This window comes from Myotis brandtii, unplaced genomic scaffold (genome assembly GCF_000412655.1).
Source record: "Myotis brandtii unplaced genomic scaffold, ASM41265v1 scaffold277, whole genome shotgun sequence".
Taxonomy (NCBI): domain Eukaryota; kingdom Metazoa; phylum Chordata; class Mammalia; order Chiroptera; family Vespertilionidae; genus Myotis; species Myotis brandtii.
In genome coordinates, this window is record NW_005360548.1 from 173,926 (window position 1) to 190,638 (window position 16,713).

A 16,713-nucleotide genomic window follows, 5' to 3' on the forward strand; every position below is an offset into this window, starting at 1 on the left:
GGCTGAAAGCAGGTATCTGGGGTTTGTTTAGCTTCAATAATTGAAACATTGTTGCTTCCAGAGCTCAGAGCTGGGCCGCGGCAGGCGAGGAACGTTGGCTTCCTCCATCACTGGAGCAAGCAAGCCTCATGTTCGCTTCAGCTGCATGGCTGCCGGCTGCCATCTTTGTTGGCAGTTAATTTGCATATCCTGCTGATTAGCCAATGGGAAGCGTAGCAGAGGTATGGTTAATTACCATGTTTGTCTATTATTAGATAGGATAGGTACTTATTTATTGCCATTTTATTTCTGTATGCCTAGGTTTCTCTCTGTGTTTCTTTTTCTCATTACAGCAGTACCTTTAGCATTTCTTGTGATGCTGGCTTGGTGATGATGTATTCCTTTATCCTTTTTTTTTTTTCTTTTCCCCCAGGAAGCTCTTTATTTGACCATGTATTTTGAATGATATCCTTGCTGGATATAGTAATATTGGTTTCAGATCCTTGCTTTTCATTGCCTTGAGTACTTCATGCCATTCCCTTCTGGCCTATAGAGTTTCTGATGAGAAATCAGGTGTCAGCCTTATGGGAACTCCTTCGTAGATAATAGAGTGCTTTTCTCTTGCTGCCTTTAAGATTCCCTTTGTCTTTAATTGTTGACATTTTAACTATGATATGTCTGGGCATAGGCCTGTTTGGGTTCTTCTTGCTTGGGTTCTCTGTGCCTCCTGAACTTATGTGACCCTTTCCTTTACCAGGTTAGGGAAGCTTTCTGCCAATATTTATTCAAATACATTTTCTATCCCTTTCTCCCTTTCCACCTCTTCTGGCACACCTGCTATTCTAATATTGTTACATTTTATGTTGTCTCACAGCTCCCTTAAACTGTCCTCCTATTTTTTAATTGTTCTTTTTGGTTTTCTGATTGAGTGATTTTTTTCAACTCTGTCTTCTAATTCACTGATTCGATCCTCAGCTTCCCCTAATCTGCTGTGTATTCCTTCCAATGTGTTCTTTCTGTTTTTACATTTTAGATGTTTTGTATTCAAAGATTCTCAAACCAATGTGTCCTTTATTTGTGCTATGTCATTCTTTATTTCCATTTTCATCATTACTATAGCTTTTTTCATGCTGTTGAGCATCTTTACCATCATTACTCTGAACTCTGTTTCAGATAAATTTCTTATCTCTGCTTCATTTATCTCTTTTTCTGGAGAATTCTTTTGTTCTTTCATTTGGGGGTTCTTTGTCTCCTCATTTTGGCTGCCTGTTTGGGTTTGTGACTATGTATTAGGTAGATCCTCTACGCCTCTCAATCTTTAGTGCAGACAGTGTCAAACACTGTTTCAGACTGATTAGATCAGGCAAAGACTCAATGCCTCTAGAAGCAGTGGTTCTCAACCTTCTGGCCCTTTAAATACAGTTCCTCATGTTGTGACCCAACCATAAAATCATTTTCTTTGCTACTTCATAACTGTAATGTTGCTAATGTTATGAATCGTAATGTAAATATCTGATATGCAGGATGGTCTTAGGCGACCCCTGTGAAAGGGTCATTCGACCGCCAAAGGGATCCCGACCCACAGGTTGAGAACCGCTGCTCTAGAGACTGCCTACAGACTGATAGGATTCCAACTTGAATTGCCCTAGGCAATCATCCTCAGGTGTGGGGAGAGTTTTTTTTTGTTGTTTTTTTCATATATATTTTATTGATTTTTTACAGAGAGGAAGGAAGAGGGATAGAGTTAGAAACATCGATGAGAGAGAAACACCGATCAGCTGCTTCCTGCACACCTCCTACTGGGGATATGCCTGCAACCAAGGTACATGCCCTTGACTGGAATCGAACCTGGGACTTTTCAGTCCACAGGCCAACGCTCTATCCATTGAGCCAAACTGGTCAGGGCGGGAGAGGTTTTTTTTTATAGCAAAGGTGGAAATTTATTGAAGAACAAGTACAGACTCCCACGTGGGGAAGGGGAAAGAATCTCACAGCACAGACTCTCAGGTGTGGTGGGGGGGAGGAAGAGTCCCTGTGTGGAGTGTTTTTTATCATCAGGGTGGGGCAGTTGCTTCTGCCTGGAGGCTATTTTTTAGTCTCTCTTTTTTAAAAAAATTGATTTTAGAGAGGAAGGGAGAGAATGAGAGACAGAAACATTAATGATGAGAGAGAATCATTGATTGGCTGCCTCTTGCACACCTCCTACTGGGTATTGAGCCCACAACCCTTGACCAGAATTGAACCTGGGACCCTTCAGTCCTCAGGCCAATGCTCTATCCAGTGAGCCAAACCAGCTAGGGCTATTTTTAGTCTCTTAATTGACCTCAAGGCAAGGTGTTTTCCTATAAAGTGGGTCAACTATCTTTCCTCCAGACAAGGCCACCTGTACAGCAAATGTCTGTGTGGGAAAGATGTCTGCTGAGTGAGGGAATGACTCAGCATAGGAAACCGGGGGTGTCTGCTTTCTGAACTCTAGCCCCTGAGTTCCCAATCCTGGCTTCTGCTCACTCAGCTTCAGTCCACTCTGCCCTCTCTCTGCCGAGCACAAGGTGAGTGGCTCCACAGGGAATTTTGTACATTGGCCCTTTAAGAGGGTGCCTTCCAACCTCACTCCCTGGCAGACAGCAATACTTCTGCTTTTCACAGCCAGATGTTATGTGGGTACCCTTCTCAGCTCTGGTGCTCCCTGCTGGGGGGCCCAGCTTGGGGATTAGATCCCAGAGTTCTCAGTGGCAACCCCCCTCAGCTGAGATATCTCTCTGGGACGTCAGTTGCTGTCTGCGGGCGCCCAACCTCTTCGACTGGTCTCTATGCAGTCTCCACTTTCGGTCCTCGGGTATCAGGGTTCTCTTCCGTTGATTATTCAGGAAGTGTTTCTGTATTTTAGTTTAATTCCAGTTTTTTCCTGGGAGTGTGTCCATGCAACATCCACTTACTCTGCCACCATTTTTAATCTCCCAAGGTTTAATTTTTTAATTATAAAATTTTAAAGTTTATTAACCAATGTCACCCCAATAAATTTAATAAAAAGGTAAAATAAAAAGCCTGATGAAGACTGTAAAAAATGTCAATGTCATAAAAAAACAAAACAATAACAAAAGATTTTAAACCTGGCAGGCCTATTCCAGATTAAAGGTGACTAAGGAAACATGACAACAAAGTATGATTCTGGATAGAGGGCAGATAGTGATAAAATATGTTATTGGGACAATGGGAGAAATTTGAATATAAACTATAAATTAAATGAAAGTTTTATATGAATGTTAAATTTATATGGTGGAAAATGTTAAATTGACATTATGATTACTAGAGACCCGGTGCATGAGATTTGTGTACTGGGGGGTGGGGTGGAGGAGGGGTCCCTCAGCTGGGCCTGCACCCTCTTGCAGTCCGGGACCCCCCAGGGGATGTCTGCCTGCCAGCTTAGGCCCGATACCCCCAGGGATCAGGCTGAGCCAGCAGTCAGATATCTCGCCAGTCAGGACCCCTGGCTCCTTACCAGCCTGCAGTGGAGGCGGGAGAGGCTCCCGCCACTGCTGCTGCGCTTGCCAGCCATGAGCCCGGCTTCTGGCTGAGCAGCGCTCCACCTGTGGGAGCACACTGACCACCAGGGGGCAGCTCCTGCATTGAGCATCTACCCCCTGTGGTCAGGGCCCGTCATAGCGACCGGTTGTTCTGCTGTTTGGTCAATTTGCATATTAGGCTTTTATTACATAGGATAGCTTTCATTATATAAGATAGGAAAATCCCCTCTTGTTCTTTATTTTGATTTTTTTTTATAGAGAGGAAGGGAGAAGTATAGAGAGTTAGAAACATTGATGAGAGAGAAACACTAATCAGCTGCCTCCTGCATGCCCCCTACTGGAAATCATGCCTGCAACCAAGGTTCATGCCCTTCACTGGAATCAAACCCGGGACCCTTCAGTCCACGGACCAATGCTCTATCTACTGAGCCAAACTGGCCATAGCTCCCCTCTTGTTCTTAGGAGAATTTGACTCCTGAAAGTAATGTTATGAATAATATATATACAGGGTGTGGCAAAACTAAATTTAGAGTTGTTCATATAGAAAATAATACAATAAATAAATAATATAGGAATAAACTGTGTTTTGTGTACTCAGAACTGTAAACCTACTTTTGCTCCACCGTGTATATACAGTATATTAGTACATATATATCTACTAGAGGCTGGGTGCACGGATTCGTGCACTGGTGGGGTCCCTCAGCCTAGCCTGTGGGGATCGGGCCGAAACCAGCCTGGTGCACAGATTCATCCAGGACATGTGCAGCCCGTCTCGCCCAGTCCTGATCGGCCGGATCCCAGCATCAAGCTAACCTATCGGTCGGAGTGCCTGCCTCCTGGTGGTCAGTGCACATCATAGCGACTGGTTGAACGGTTGAATGAACGGTTGGACACTTAGCATATTGGGCTTTTATTATATCGGACTAGAGGCCTGGTGCATGAAATTCGTGCACGGGTAGGGTCCCTAGGCCTGGCCTGCGATCAGGACCAATTGGGGCCTTCTGGCTGCCGGCCGGTGCCTTCCTTCCCCAGCTGCCAGCTGCCAGCTGCCAGCCAGGACCTTCCTTTGTTCCATGCTGCCCCCTGGTAGTCAGTGCACATCATAGCGAGTGATCGAACTCCCAGTCTCCCTGTCGAATTCCCAAGGGGACACTTTGCATACTAGCCTTTTATATATATAAATATATATAAAAGCCTAAGTGACCATCCGACTATTTGACCGGTAGCTATGACACACAATGACCACCAGGGGGCAGACGCTCAATGCAGGAGCTGCCGAGCTGCAGTGACTTGGCAGCAGCGGTTCTCGGGTGACACACCCAGAACCAGAGGAAGGAGCCCAATTCCGGGGTGCATCACCCGAGAACTGCCCTCTCGCTATCCGGGACCCCTCGGGGGATGTTGGAGAGCCAGTTTCAGCCCGATCCCCGCAGGCCAGGCTGAGGGACCCCACCTGCCAGAGGGAGACCACTCACTCTGCAGATGATCTTCAAGCCCCAGTGCCACTCCAAGTGTGGCTGGCTGGGGAGGGACCGAGGGAGATTGGCTCCAGGGCCTGTCCTGCCCGTCTTGTCCAGTCCTGCCCCACCTGCCACCTTCTAATTAATTTCCTTTCAATGTTCAGGAATCTGTGCACCAGGTCACTAATAAATATATAAAGCAGGCAAAAGAATTGAACAAAACTTTACAAAAAAGAAACTAGCTGGTTTGGCTCAGTGGCTAGAGCTTCGGCCTACAGACTGAATGGTCCTGGGTTCGATTCCAGTCAAAGGCACATGCCTGGGTTGCGGGCTCATTCCCCAGTAGGGGGCGTGCATGAGGCAGCTGATCAATGATTCTCATCATTGATGTTTCTATCTCTCCCTCTCCCTTCCTCTCTGAAATCAATAAACATATATTTTTAAAAAAACTTCACAAAAAAGAAAAGCCAAGACAACAATGAATATTAATAAAGGTACTCAAATAGTAATCAGGGAAATGCAAATTAAGATCACAATGCATTTCCAATACACACTCATCAGAATGGCTAAAATGAAAAAGAACACTACCACCAAATGTTGGTGAGGGTGTGAAGGAGGGGGAACTCTCATACACTAGAAATTTGTTCAAACACCAGGAAAACTCTTGAACATATCCTACGACCCAGCAATTCCACTCCAACCAGATGTGAACATATATCTGCCAAAAGATAAATTCCCATCAACAAACAAATGGATACATAAATTGTAGCATCTTCACACACAGAAAACTATACAGCAATAAGAATACAGCCCCATGCAACAGAGTGGGTAGATTTCACAAACAAAACTGGGCAGACAGCAGACATGAAACAATAGATATTTTGTGGTTTTATTTATGTAAAGTACAAAAACAGACAAAATTAACCCATGTTAGAAGTCCAGTTAGTGATTACCCTTGGGGGCATCCTGGAAGAGGCATGACAGCCATCCTGGGGAGCTGCTCATGTTCTCTTCTTCAGCCGAGTTCTAGTCACCTATTGAATTCAGTTTATAATATTTCATCCAGCTCTTCATTTATGACTTGTGTACTTTTCTGTACATATATTGTACTTTAAAACAGTTATTTTAAAAAATTAGATCTTTGCCAAAACCGGTTTGGCTCAGTGGATAGAGCGTCAGCCTGCGGACTGAAAGGTCCCAGGTTCGATTCTGGTCAAGGGCATGTACCTGGGTTGCGGGCACATCCCCAGTAGGAGATGTGCGGGAGGCAGCTGATCGATGTTTCTCTCTCATCGATGTTTCTGACTCTCTATCTCTCTCCCTTCCTCTCTGTAAAAAATCAATAAAATATATTTTAAAAAAAATTAGATCTTTAAATACAGACATAGATAAATTCCCAAGATGCATCACTGAATGAAAAAGCAAGCTGTAAAAACAGTATGTACATTCACTTTGGAAAACAGTATGGTAGTTCCTCAAAACATTAAAAATAGAATTACCATATGACCCAGCAATTCCACTTCTGGGTATTGACCCAAAAGAACTGAAAACAGGGTCTTGAGGAGATATTTGTACAACTATATTCATAGCAGCTTTATTCACAATAGCTAAGAGGTCAAAGCAATCCATGTGTCCATTAACAGATGAGTGGTAAAACAAAATGGAGTGTATATATACAATGGAATATTATTCAGCCTTTAAAAGGCAGGAAAATCTGCCCAGCCATTGTGGCTCTACCTATGAACCAGGAGGTCACAGCTCGATTCCTGGTGGGGGCATATGCCTGGGTTGGGTTGTGGGCTCAATCCCCGATCATGCAGAAACCAGCTGATCAACGATTCTCTCTCATTATTGATGTTTCTATCTCTCTCTCCCTCTTCCTTCCTCTCTGAAATCAATAAAGAGATATATATATATTTTTTTAAATAAAAGCTTAAAACAATAAAAATAAAAGGCAGAAAAATCTGACATGTGCTACAACATGGATGATTTTTTTTGAGGACATTAGGCTAAATGAAATAAGCCAGTCATAAAAGGACAAATACTAAATGATTCTACTTATATGAAGTACATAGAGTAGGCAAATTCATAGAGACAGAAAGTGAATGGTGGTTGGTTACCAGGGACTGGGGAGAATGAAGAGGGGGAGTTGTTTTTTCATGGGTACAGAGTTTCAATTTTGCAAGATAAAAATAGTTCTAGAGATTAGTTGCACAATTATGTACATGCACTTAATGCCACTTGATCTGTAGACTTAAAAATGGTTAAGATGGCCCTAGCTGGTTAGGCTCAGTGGATGGAGTACCTACCGGCTTGCAGACTGAAGGATCCCAGGTTCGATTCTGGTCGGGGGCACGTGCCTGGGTTGTGGGCTCGATCCCCAGTGTGGGGCATGCAGGAGGCAGCTGATCGATGGTTCTTTCTCATCATTGGTGTTTCTATCTCTCTCTACCTCAACCTTCCTCTCTGAAATCAATTTTTTTAAAAAAATGGTTAAGATGGTAAATTTTGTTAGGTGTATTTTACTACAAAGTTTTAAAAGTTAAAAATAAAAAGTACATAAATAAATATTCAGTGTGCTTCTTATAAAAAATGTGTAAAATATGCCATTTCAGTAACAACAACAAAAATCATCAATAATAGCAAACATTATTGTCCTTCCTATGTGCCAGGCACTGTCCTAAATTCATTACGTATTTGTATTAGTAATCTATTGCTGGGTGACAAATTATCTCCCCAAACTTAGTGGTTAAAACAATTTTTTATCACTGACATAGTTTCTGTAGGTCAGTAATCTGGAGATGGGTTAGCTGAGGGTCTCATGAAGCTACAGTCAGCATGTTGGCCAGACGTAGTGGTCATCTGAAGATCTGTCTGAGGCTGGGAGATCTGCTTCCACGATGGGTCACTCACATGGTGCTGGCTGTTGGCAGGATGCCTCAGTTCTTCCGCATTTGGTCTCCCCATTGCCGGCTTTACTGTTGTTACATCATGATGGCTACCTCTCTCAAAGTAAACTATCCAAGAGCGAGATCAAGGTGGATGCTTTTTAGGGCTTGGTTTTGGAAGCCACTTAGCAACACTTCTGCCACATTCTATTGGTTAGAAGCAACTTACCTAGTGCAGCCTATACCCAAGGAGAGAGGAATCAGGTTCCACCTGGTGAAAGGATGAGTTTCAAAGAACCTGTGAACATATTTTAAAACAGCTTCATACATCCATTGACTCCTGACAATAATCCAACAAGGTGGGTACCATCATTCATTCTCACAGATGAGGAAACTGAGGTATTGAAGGTCACACAGAAGGGGAAGAGCCAAGACTGAAATCCAGGCAGTCAAACTGGGTAGTTTTTCTTAATCACTAATATCAACCAATAGAAGAAACCAATTGAAGAAAAAATATTTAAGGCCCTGGCTCGATTGCTCAGTTGGTTAGAGCATCATCCTAATATGCCAAGGTTGCTTGTGGGTTCTATCCCCATCCGGGCACACACAGAAATTGTTGTAATGTACCCCACGAGTAACACACAGGACGAAAGATCAAATCAATGAGTCATTTAATCAATAAAGCCGGTGACTGCAAGGGAGAAGCGGCTCCAAAACTCGCAGTGCCCAGTGGCCAAAACATCAGACTTATATAGGCAAATATCACAAAGGTATTGATTACATCTTGAGGTTTGGAATGAGGAACCTGGTTTGCAAAAAGCAGTTTGTTACAGAAACTAGATTGAGCAAGTTAGTTATCTACAAAGATTAATTATAGTTTCAGGTCTTGGGACCACTGAGTCAACGGAAACACATTTTCTGGAGCCACTGAAGCAATTTAAAGTAATTGTGCTGTCCTGGTCTCCAGGTGCAGGGGAATGTGTTTTGAAAGACCAGTAAAACCACAATCAATGGGGTATTCAATCCACAATCAATGGAGTATTCAATTGAATGGGATGATTTATATAAGTTCAGAAAATCAAAATAACTTTTCTATTATTTTAGCAAGCAGATAAGTACAGAAGCCAGAACAGCAGGGTTAAAATATTTTTTTTTGGGGGGGGGTTAAAATATTAAACAGCAATTTTTACCTGAGATGGTTGCTACCATGCTTCAAAATCAACCAATGAATGCATAAATAAGTGAACAACAAATCGATATTTCTCTCTCCCCCCTCCCTTCCTCTCTCTCTGTAAAGATAAATAAATAAATATTTTAATTAAAAATATTTAAGAAGGAGCATTGACAGGACTCGATAACTGGTTGGATGTGAGAAGTGACAGCATACGGGTGACACCCACACACAGCCTCCCTATTCCTTGAGCAGAGAGGCTAAGAACAGAAAGTGTAGAGACAGGGTCAGGCAGAGTTATGATCAGTTTGCTTAAGGCAAATAATTTTGCTCCAATTTCTTCATTTTAAATAAAGCTGATAATATTACCTACCTGTCGGGATGTCTGTGAGGATTAAAGGAGATGGTACATGCAAAACCATCAGTTTCCGGGGGACTGGTACAAAGAAATAATACATGGTAGCTTTCCAGTATACTTATCAGTGCAATATCCTATTGAATTATTCATTTACATAAACCTTATCCTACTGAAATGTGCCCCCTCCCCCCATAGCTTGGAGTGGGTGACTAGCTTTTGTAGCCCCATTTCTAGCCCTGCGGGCGCCCAGCCTGGGCTGGAGCGTAGGGGACCCAGGCACCGCTCCGGGAAGTCAGACGTGCGAGTGCCTCTGACTCAGTCCCTCTCCTTGTGCCCATTACACGGATGAGCAAACTGAAACCCAGAGCCACGCGGTCACAAGACAAGTTACTGGCGGAGTCCAGTTTCTAGAATCGGATTTTCTGCAGATAGAGGCCTCAGTTCCTCATTTCTCACACCCATCCCCCACGCCCATCCTCGCTCAGAATCAGCACCGTGAAGAGCTGCGCAGTTTTTCTGAGAAGGAAGTTGGATCATCAGTCCCACGAAGCCCGGGGAACTCTAAAAATAAAGGAAGGAAAACCCCTCCCCGCTTCTTGGGTATCTGTGAATGAGGAAGGATTTTTTTCTAGTTATGAGGCAAGAGGATGCACTCTGCTGAGAGTCCCCCTTGGTTCTGGCTCACACCTCTGGTTTGTGGTCCCCGTTGAGGGGAGATTTGGGGGTCGCGAGGCATCAATGGGTGATTTTGCGAAGAGGGCAGCTGGGAGAAACAGTCTGCGCTCAGACTTCCTCAGTCGCGCTTCAGATGGCGGCTGCCCGGCCACGCCCCCAGCGGCTGGAGAGACCCTTTTCCCAAAATGGAGAGCGCGAAGGGCGAGAACGTCCATCAGAGTTTGGCCCCGCCCCCGAGGACAGCGAGGGCCAATTAGCGACCCTCAGGGCGGGTGCGAGGCCAGGGGAGGAGGCTGCTGTTGCCCTAGCAACCACCCGGGAGAAGGAAGGCGGTCGCGGCCTGGGAGGGATCTCGGCGCCGCGGGTCTCTCCCTGCCGGGAAGATCGCGGGAGAGCGCGAGCCAGGCGGGAAAGCAGCGCCGGTGGAGAGAGGGACAGGTCAGGCCCATCAACTCCAGTCCCGAAGCCGCTTTCGCGCCTCCTGGTAGCGGTTCTGAAGTAGGCATAGCGCATGCGTACGCCTGGAGGCGGGGCTTTGCGCCAGCTCTTAGGACGCATGCGGAGTTGGAGCCTTTGCGCTGGTGGGGGCGGAGCCACTGGCCCTGGGCGGGGCTTCCCTCTGCTTTGAGCTGGAAGTTGTAGAGTTAGGTGCCTGCTCTTCAGCCCGGCCCTCCTCCCCTCTATTTTCCGGGCTCCCCTGGAGAGGCATTTAGGATCGTGTTAAGACCCCACACTCAGTGGTTTGGCGAAACTACTCTGCCATCCTAGTACTGTTCCTTATTTGGCCTCAGTTTCCTCATCTGTCAGGTGGAAATAACAGTACACTGACCTCCCAGGGCTGTGACTCTGTTTTTACCCTCCTAGGGCTATGGCTGAAGTGCACGTGATCGGGCAGATCGTAGGGGCCACCGGCTTCTCGGAAAGTAGCCTCTTCTGCAAGTGGGGCGTCCACACAGGTACTCCCGACCTGGCTCATTCCCCACTGAATTCCAGCCTAGAGGCTCCCCCTCCTTCCTTGACCCCCTGGCCCCGCCTCTGAGCCCCATCTCCCATCGGCTCTCAGGACTCCTGGCCCTGACCATACTGTGTCCATGTGTCTCATGCTCCCGTCTTATCCCTTTCCATCCCATCTCTGGGGGCTCTGGCTCCTGCTCTGAACACACAGCCCCTAAGGTTATGGGGCTATAGGCTAGACCCCACACACACACTCCCAATCCTCAGAACACTAGACAGCCTTAACCCCATGGTTTGGACTTCATTCACTGCCCTAGGGGTGTCCTGGGTCCCTCCCCTGTCTTAATTCTTTGCTTAAGAGTCTCCATTTATTGAGTTCTCACTGTAAAATGGAAGTTTCCATTCCAGATTTACAGAGGAAAGGCCACCCTCTTGTGCATAATTCTCTGTGAGAAGGGAGGAACCTGTTCTGGTAATCATCCACGCCCATCCATATGGCCCAGGGAGGACCTCAGAGGCCCCAGTGTGCATGTCTCCCATGGGAGGCAGAATAGTGTGGTGGTATGTGTAACGGTCAGGGCCACCAGATCTGGGCTCAAACACTAACTCTCCCATCTGTTAAAGTGGGGCCTGTGAACTTAACCTCTCTGAGTCCCAGTTTCCTTGTCTGAAAAGCTAATAGCTGAGAGGCAGCACATACTGAGGTTAAGAGCACAGACTGCCTGGGTTCAAAACCAGTTGTTTATTAATTATGTGACTTTGGACACTTGTCTTTGCCTCAGTTTTCCTGTCTGTACAATGGTAATAATAACAATACTTACCTCATGGGGTGATTGTGTGAACTAAATGAATAACAACGGCATTTAGGAGAGGACCTGGCCTAGTAAGTGTTCACCCAGCTCATGTAAAAATTGGATGGGGTCTTGTTTGTAAAGCTCTGGGTATGTTGCCCAACAGATAAATGCACATGAAACGAGTGTGGCTACTGCTATCCTTATCTCTGCAGGCCCCGGGTCCTTGGTGGTGGTTGAGATTCCCTGGGAAATTGTGGTCCTCCAGCTGAGTACATGAAGAGGCAGCTCTGGAGTCAGACTTGGTTTCCAGTCTGGGCCCCATCTGCCCTGTGACCCTGGGCAGGTGCTGTCCCTTCTCTGAGCCTCAGTTTCCTCATCTGTAAAGTGGGATAGATTGTATGTGTAAAGCCGGACTCAAGGCCTGGTGCTTTCCTTGCCTGAATCAGAGAGAACAGTAACTCAACAGTTCAGGGGGCTGTTGGGGAGGGGCAGTTAATCCAGTAGCGAGCTCAGAGGCAGTCAGATAAAGGGCTTGGACTCTGCAGTCTGACAGAGCTCAGTCTGAATCCAGCTTCACCGTGGCACCTTGGTCTGCTGCAGTCCTGCTGTACCCCACGTGGAGAACAGTGCTTGACGCACAGTAGGTGTTCAGTAAATGTTCATGGAATGAATGGACAAGTGACTTTCCTTCTCAGAGTCTGTTTCTTCACTTGTAAGGTGAGGCTTATATTAGCACCCACCTCCCAGGCCCACTTATTTGTCCAACAAACATTTTTTGAGCACCTTCTGTATACTACTAGTAAGATCTGGTCTTGAGGCCCTGGGAATCCAGTAGTATGCAATAACCCTGCTCTCCTGGGGCTCACAGGAGGGGAGACAAAATAAATAAGCAATAAAGAAATGACTGTCATGATTACAGATGGTGGCAGGTACTCAGAACAAATTAGATGAGATAATGTAACACGGATTAGTTTTGGATACAAGGGTGAGGGAGAACCCCTCTGTAAAAGTGCCATTTGAGTTGATCCCTGGAAGATAAATAAAAGCCAGGCATGGGGACATCCAGGAGCAGACTTCCTAGGCAGAGGGAACAGCCAGTGCAAGAAAGGAAATAAAAACAGGATCAGCCTAGCGGGTTTGGCTCACTGGATAGAGCGTTGGCCTGTGGACTGAAGGGTCCCAGGTTCGATTTTGGCCAAGGGCACATGCCTGGGTTGCAGGCTTGATCCCCAGTAGGGGGCGTGCAGGAGGCAGCCAATCAATGATTCTCTCATCATTGATGTTTCTAGCTCTCTCTTCCTCTCTGAAAATCAATAAAAATATATTAAAAAAAAAAAAACAGGATCAGTGAGGCTAGAGGTAGTGAGGGATGGGAAGAGTGATAGGAGATGAGTGCAGGAAGGGGACAAAGGCCAGATATAGGGCTTTGTAAGCTATGGGGAGAGTGTAGACTGGGGGTGGGGTGGGATTAAAAGTCCTAGAAGGCGGATTAAATGGATTCATCACTAAAGTGCTTAGCACAGGGTCTGGCATTTGGTAAGCAATCGGTGCGTTTTTGCTATTATCACCCTCAGTAGGACTGGTATTATGTGCCTTTCACAGTGCGTTCATGCTTTTTGTCGAAGGGCACCCTTGGTCCCATCTTAGTCCTTGGACTAGGCCTCTAAATGCAGTGTGAGAATAGTGACAAAACAATACCCAACACTGATCCAGCACTTACTACACCCCAGGCACTGTTCTAAGTGCTTTGTGTGTATTAGCTTATTTAATCTGCTCACAAAATGACAAGGAATGCAGTATTACACCCACTTGACAGATTGGGAGACTGAGGCAGGAAAAGGTAACTTGCCCAAGTGTGTGCAGGCAGGAAGAAGTCATGCCAGGATCTGAACCCAGCCCTTTGGCCCCAGAGCCCACACTTTGTACCCACTGTCCTCCAGCGCTAGAAGAAACGGTCTCACAGCCACATTGGCATATCCTTCCTGATGCCTGCCTCCCACCCTTCCCTACCTCATTAGTGTCCTGGCTCTCATTGTAGGGGCGGCATGGAAGCTCCTATCTGGCGTACGGGAGGGCCAAACACAGGTGGACACCCCCCAAATAGGGGACATGGCCTACTGGTCCCACCCCATTGACCTGCACTTTGCCACCAAAGGCCTCCAAGGTGGGTTCTCGTGCTCGGCCCTGCGCCAGGCTGAGGGGACGGGATAGGGGGGTGGAGGCGGGGTGGTTAGCAACACTCCATGGGACTGAGAACACCAACTCCTGTCCCTGCTTCCCCACCCTTTGGGTCCCTTTCCTGGCCAGGCCTGGCCCTGGAGAGACTCAGCTGAGGCCTCCCATGGCTGGCTCTAGAGTGTGTCAGAGGCCAGGGGTGAGGGGAAGGTGGGGACCAAGGGGAGAGGAGGGATGGCTTTCAAAGAGAGAAACCAAGAGAGTCTTCCATCAAGAGGAAGCTGGAGGGTTTATGAGAGGGAGGGAGGGAGGGCTGGTGGCTGTCCCCAGGCAGGGCTCCTCTGCTGTTCAGAGGAAAAATGAGTTTGTGGGGGAGGAAGGGTATCAGAAAATCTTTTCTGGTGGAAAATTTGGGTCATTGGAGAGGAGTGAATTCCAGGAAATGGCCTAGGTAAATATGCCATATATTTCAACAATATAAATAATAGTTACTGAGGACATGCCCTGTGACGAGTGATGCCGGGGAGGTGTCGGTGACGGAGACAGCTCCTAGCCCTGTCCTCACAGGGTTCACCATCCCATGGGAAGGCAGAGCTGTTCCCAGACAGTGGTAGCCCAGAGTAGGCAGGGATGGGACGGGGAGTTCTGGGGGACTATGGGAGCCAAGAGGAGGCTCCTGACTGCCAGGGAGTTCAGGGAGGGCTTCCTGGAAGAGGGGATGTTTGAGATGCTGTGAGAGACCAGTGGGAGCTAATAAGGCAGAGGGAAGGAAGAGGGAAAGCCCAAAGGGTAAAGTGAGCTAGGGCATTTGGAGGATGGAGGGAGAGCAGGAGGACTGCAGGGGTGAGGTGGCAGGGGCAGGCCATGCAGGGCCTTGAATCCCAGGCCACTGAGCTGAGGCCATCCCCTGAGGGCACTGGGGAGCCACAGCAGGTGACTGACAAGTCAGATTTTGCTTCTAAAAGACCCTTCTGGCTGCTTGTGGGTGATGGGTTGGAGGGTGAGGCAGGCAGGCACTGTCCTTTCACTCTTCAGACCCCACGTTCTCCACTGGTCCCACCAGGCAGCTCCCACCAGGGCCTTTTCACACGTTGTTCCCTCTGCTGGGCATGCTCTTCCCTAGATGTCTCCATGGCCCACTCCCTTCCCTACTTTAAACATTCACTTACATGGCCCCTTCTTAGTGAAGCCTTTCTTGATCATCCCCTTTCTAAAACTGCACCCCACCCCCACCCTACCTAGCTTTATTTTTCTCCAGAGCAGTTATCACCATCTGACATACCCTATAATTTGCTTATTTACTATGCTCGTTGTCTAGGATGTCAGCTACACTAGGGCAGGAATTTTGATCTGTTCTGTTCACCTCTGTGTCCCCAGCTTGTAGAACAGGGCCAACCACAGAGGGGCTCAGAAAGGAGAGTAAAATGAGGCTGGATCTCCAAGGCTTTGCCGGCCAGGCTGAGGAGCTGAGCTGTATTCTTAGGACACTTGGGGACCGGTGGGAAGAGAAAGATGCTTCCAGATGCCAGGAGGAAGGTGAACTGGAGGGGACAAGAAGTCCCTGAACCCAGAGAGGACAGGGTGGGAATGGGGGAGAGGTCTAGGACAAGGCTCAAGGTGCTCACTCACCTGTGGACTGGGCTCCCTTGAGATGGGAACATGGACAAGAGAGGGGATCAGCAGAGGCCTGATCTCAAGGGCCTTGGGTGTTGAGGTTGGGTTTTATTCTGAAGGCATTGGGGAGCCATGAAAGGGTTTTGAGCAGGGGAGGAATATGGATTCAGAAATATCCATTTGGCTGTTGTGTGGGAGTGGGAGTCCAGAGAGGAGGCTGGGGCAGACGCCAGGGAAGAGGACTGAGCCCAGAGAGAGACCGGCTGCACCATCCCTCTCTCCTGTCTTGCAGGCTGGCCCCGACTTCATTTCCAGGTGTGGTCCCAGGATAGCTTCGGCCGCTGCCAGCTTGCCGGCTACGGCTTTTGTCACGTGCCCAGCAGTCCAGGCACCCACCAGCTGGACTGTCCCACATGGCGGCCTTTGGGCAGCTGGCGGGAGCAGCTGGCACGGGCCTTCGTGGGGGGTGGGCCTCAGCTGCTGCATGGGGACGCCATTTACAGTGGGGCCGACCGCTATCGCCTGCATACAGCCGCTGGTGGCACCGTGCACCTGGACCTGGGCCTGTTGCTGCGCCACTTTGACCGCTACGGCGTGGAATGCTGAGGCACCTGCCTTCTCGGCCCATCCACACCCCTGGGCACCCGTAAGGGGCAGGATGGTGCAGTGGTCAGAAACGCGGGCTCTGGAGACTGCCTTACCCGACCCAGCCGAGGCCTGGGGCAGCTTCTGTCTGGCCAGCACCGCAAGCCCAGTACCTCTCCCTCCGAAGTCCATTTTCCCATCTGTGAAATGGGGGCAGCAAGTATGTGGGGTCCCAGGGGTTTGGGGAGAAGAGGCTGCCTCACACATGGAAGTGCTAAATAAAGAACAGTTCTGACAGGTGTGGGTGCCTTCCTGAACTCCTGACCTGTCAGCTGGCCGGTGCCCCATCTTTGCCTTAAACTCTGGGTGCCTCCTTATGACCCCTCTCCTTGGGGGGTTTCCTCCTCTGGGCCCCTGGGCCCCTCTGCCCCAGTCTCCCACTCTCTCCATTCTGGGTCCCCTCTTCGGATCCCTTGTACTCTGGGTCCCTATCCTCCGACTGAGCCCTCCCCGCCAGGTCTTCGTTCTCTCCGTCA

The 16,713-nt window shown here is 47.9% G+C and overlaps 2 protein-coding genes across 4 annotated transcripts in view; both read left to right on the forward strand.

Moving 5' to 3' along the window:
- Positions 1-9,132: 9,132 nt before the first annotated feature.
- On the forward strand, positions 9,133-16,474 carry B9D2 (B9 protein domain 2). 3 transcript variants are annotated; one of them, XM_005868765.2, is made up of 4 exons: positions 9,138-10,553; positions 10,920-11,011; positions 13,842-13,967; positions 15,885-16,474. In XM_005868765.2, the coding sequence occupies exons 1-4, from the start codon at positions 10,189-10,191 to the stop codon at positions 16,196-16,198; spliced, it is 897 nt and encodes a 298-aa protein (XP_005868827.1). In that variant the 5' UTR covers positions 9,138-10,188; the 3' UTR covers positions 16,199-16,474. The 3 variants fall into 3 exon arrangements, with proteins under 3 accessions (XP_014397193.1, XP_005868827.1, XP_005868828.1); XM_005868766.2 differs by having other exon boundaries at positions 9,139-10,493; XM_014541707.1 differs by lacking the exon at positions 13,842-13,967 and having other exon boundaries at positions 9,133-10,553.
- Positions 16,251-16,713, forward strand: part of TGFB1 (transforming growth factor, beta 1) — a 15,576-nt gene continuing 15,113 nt past the window's right edge. The window contains exon 1 of the mRNA XM_005868829.2: positions 16,251-16,341. Within this exon, the coding sequence (XP_005868891.2) occupies positions 16,251-16,341 (91 nt within the window). The remainder of the gene's footprint in view (positions 16,342-16,713) is intronic.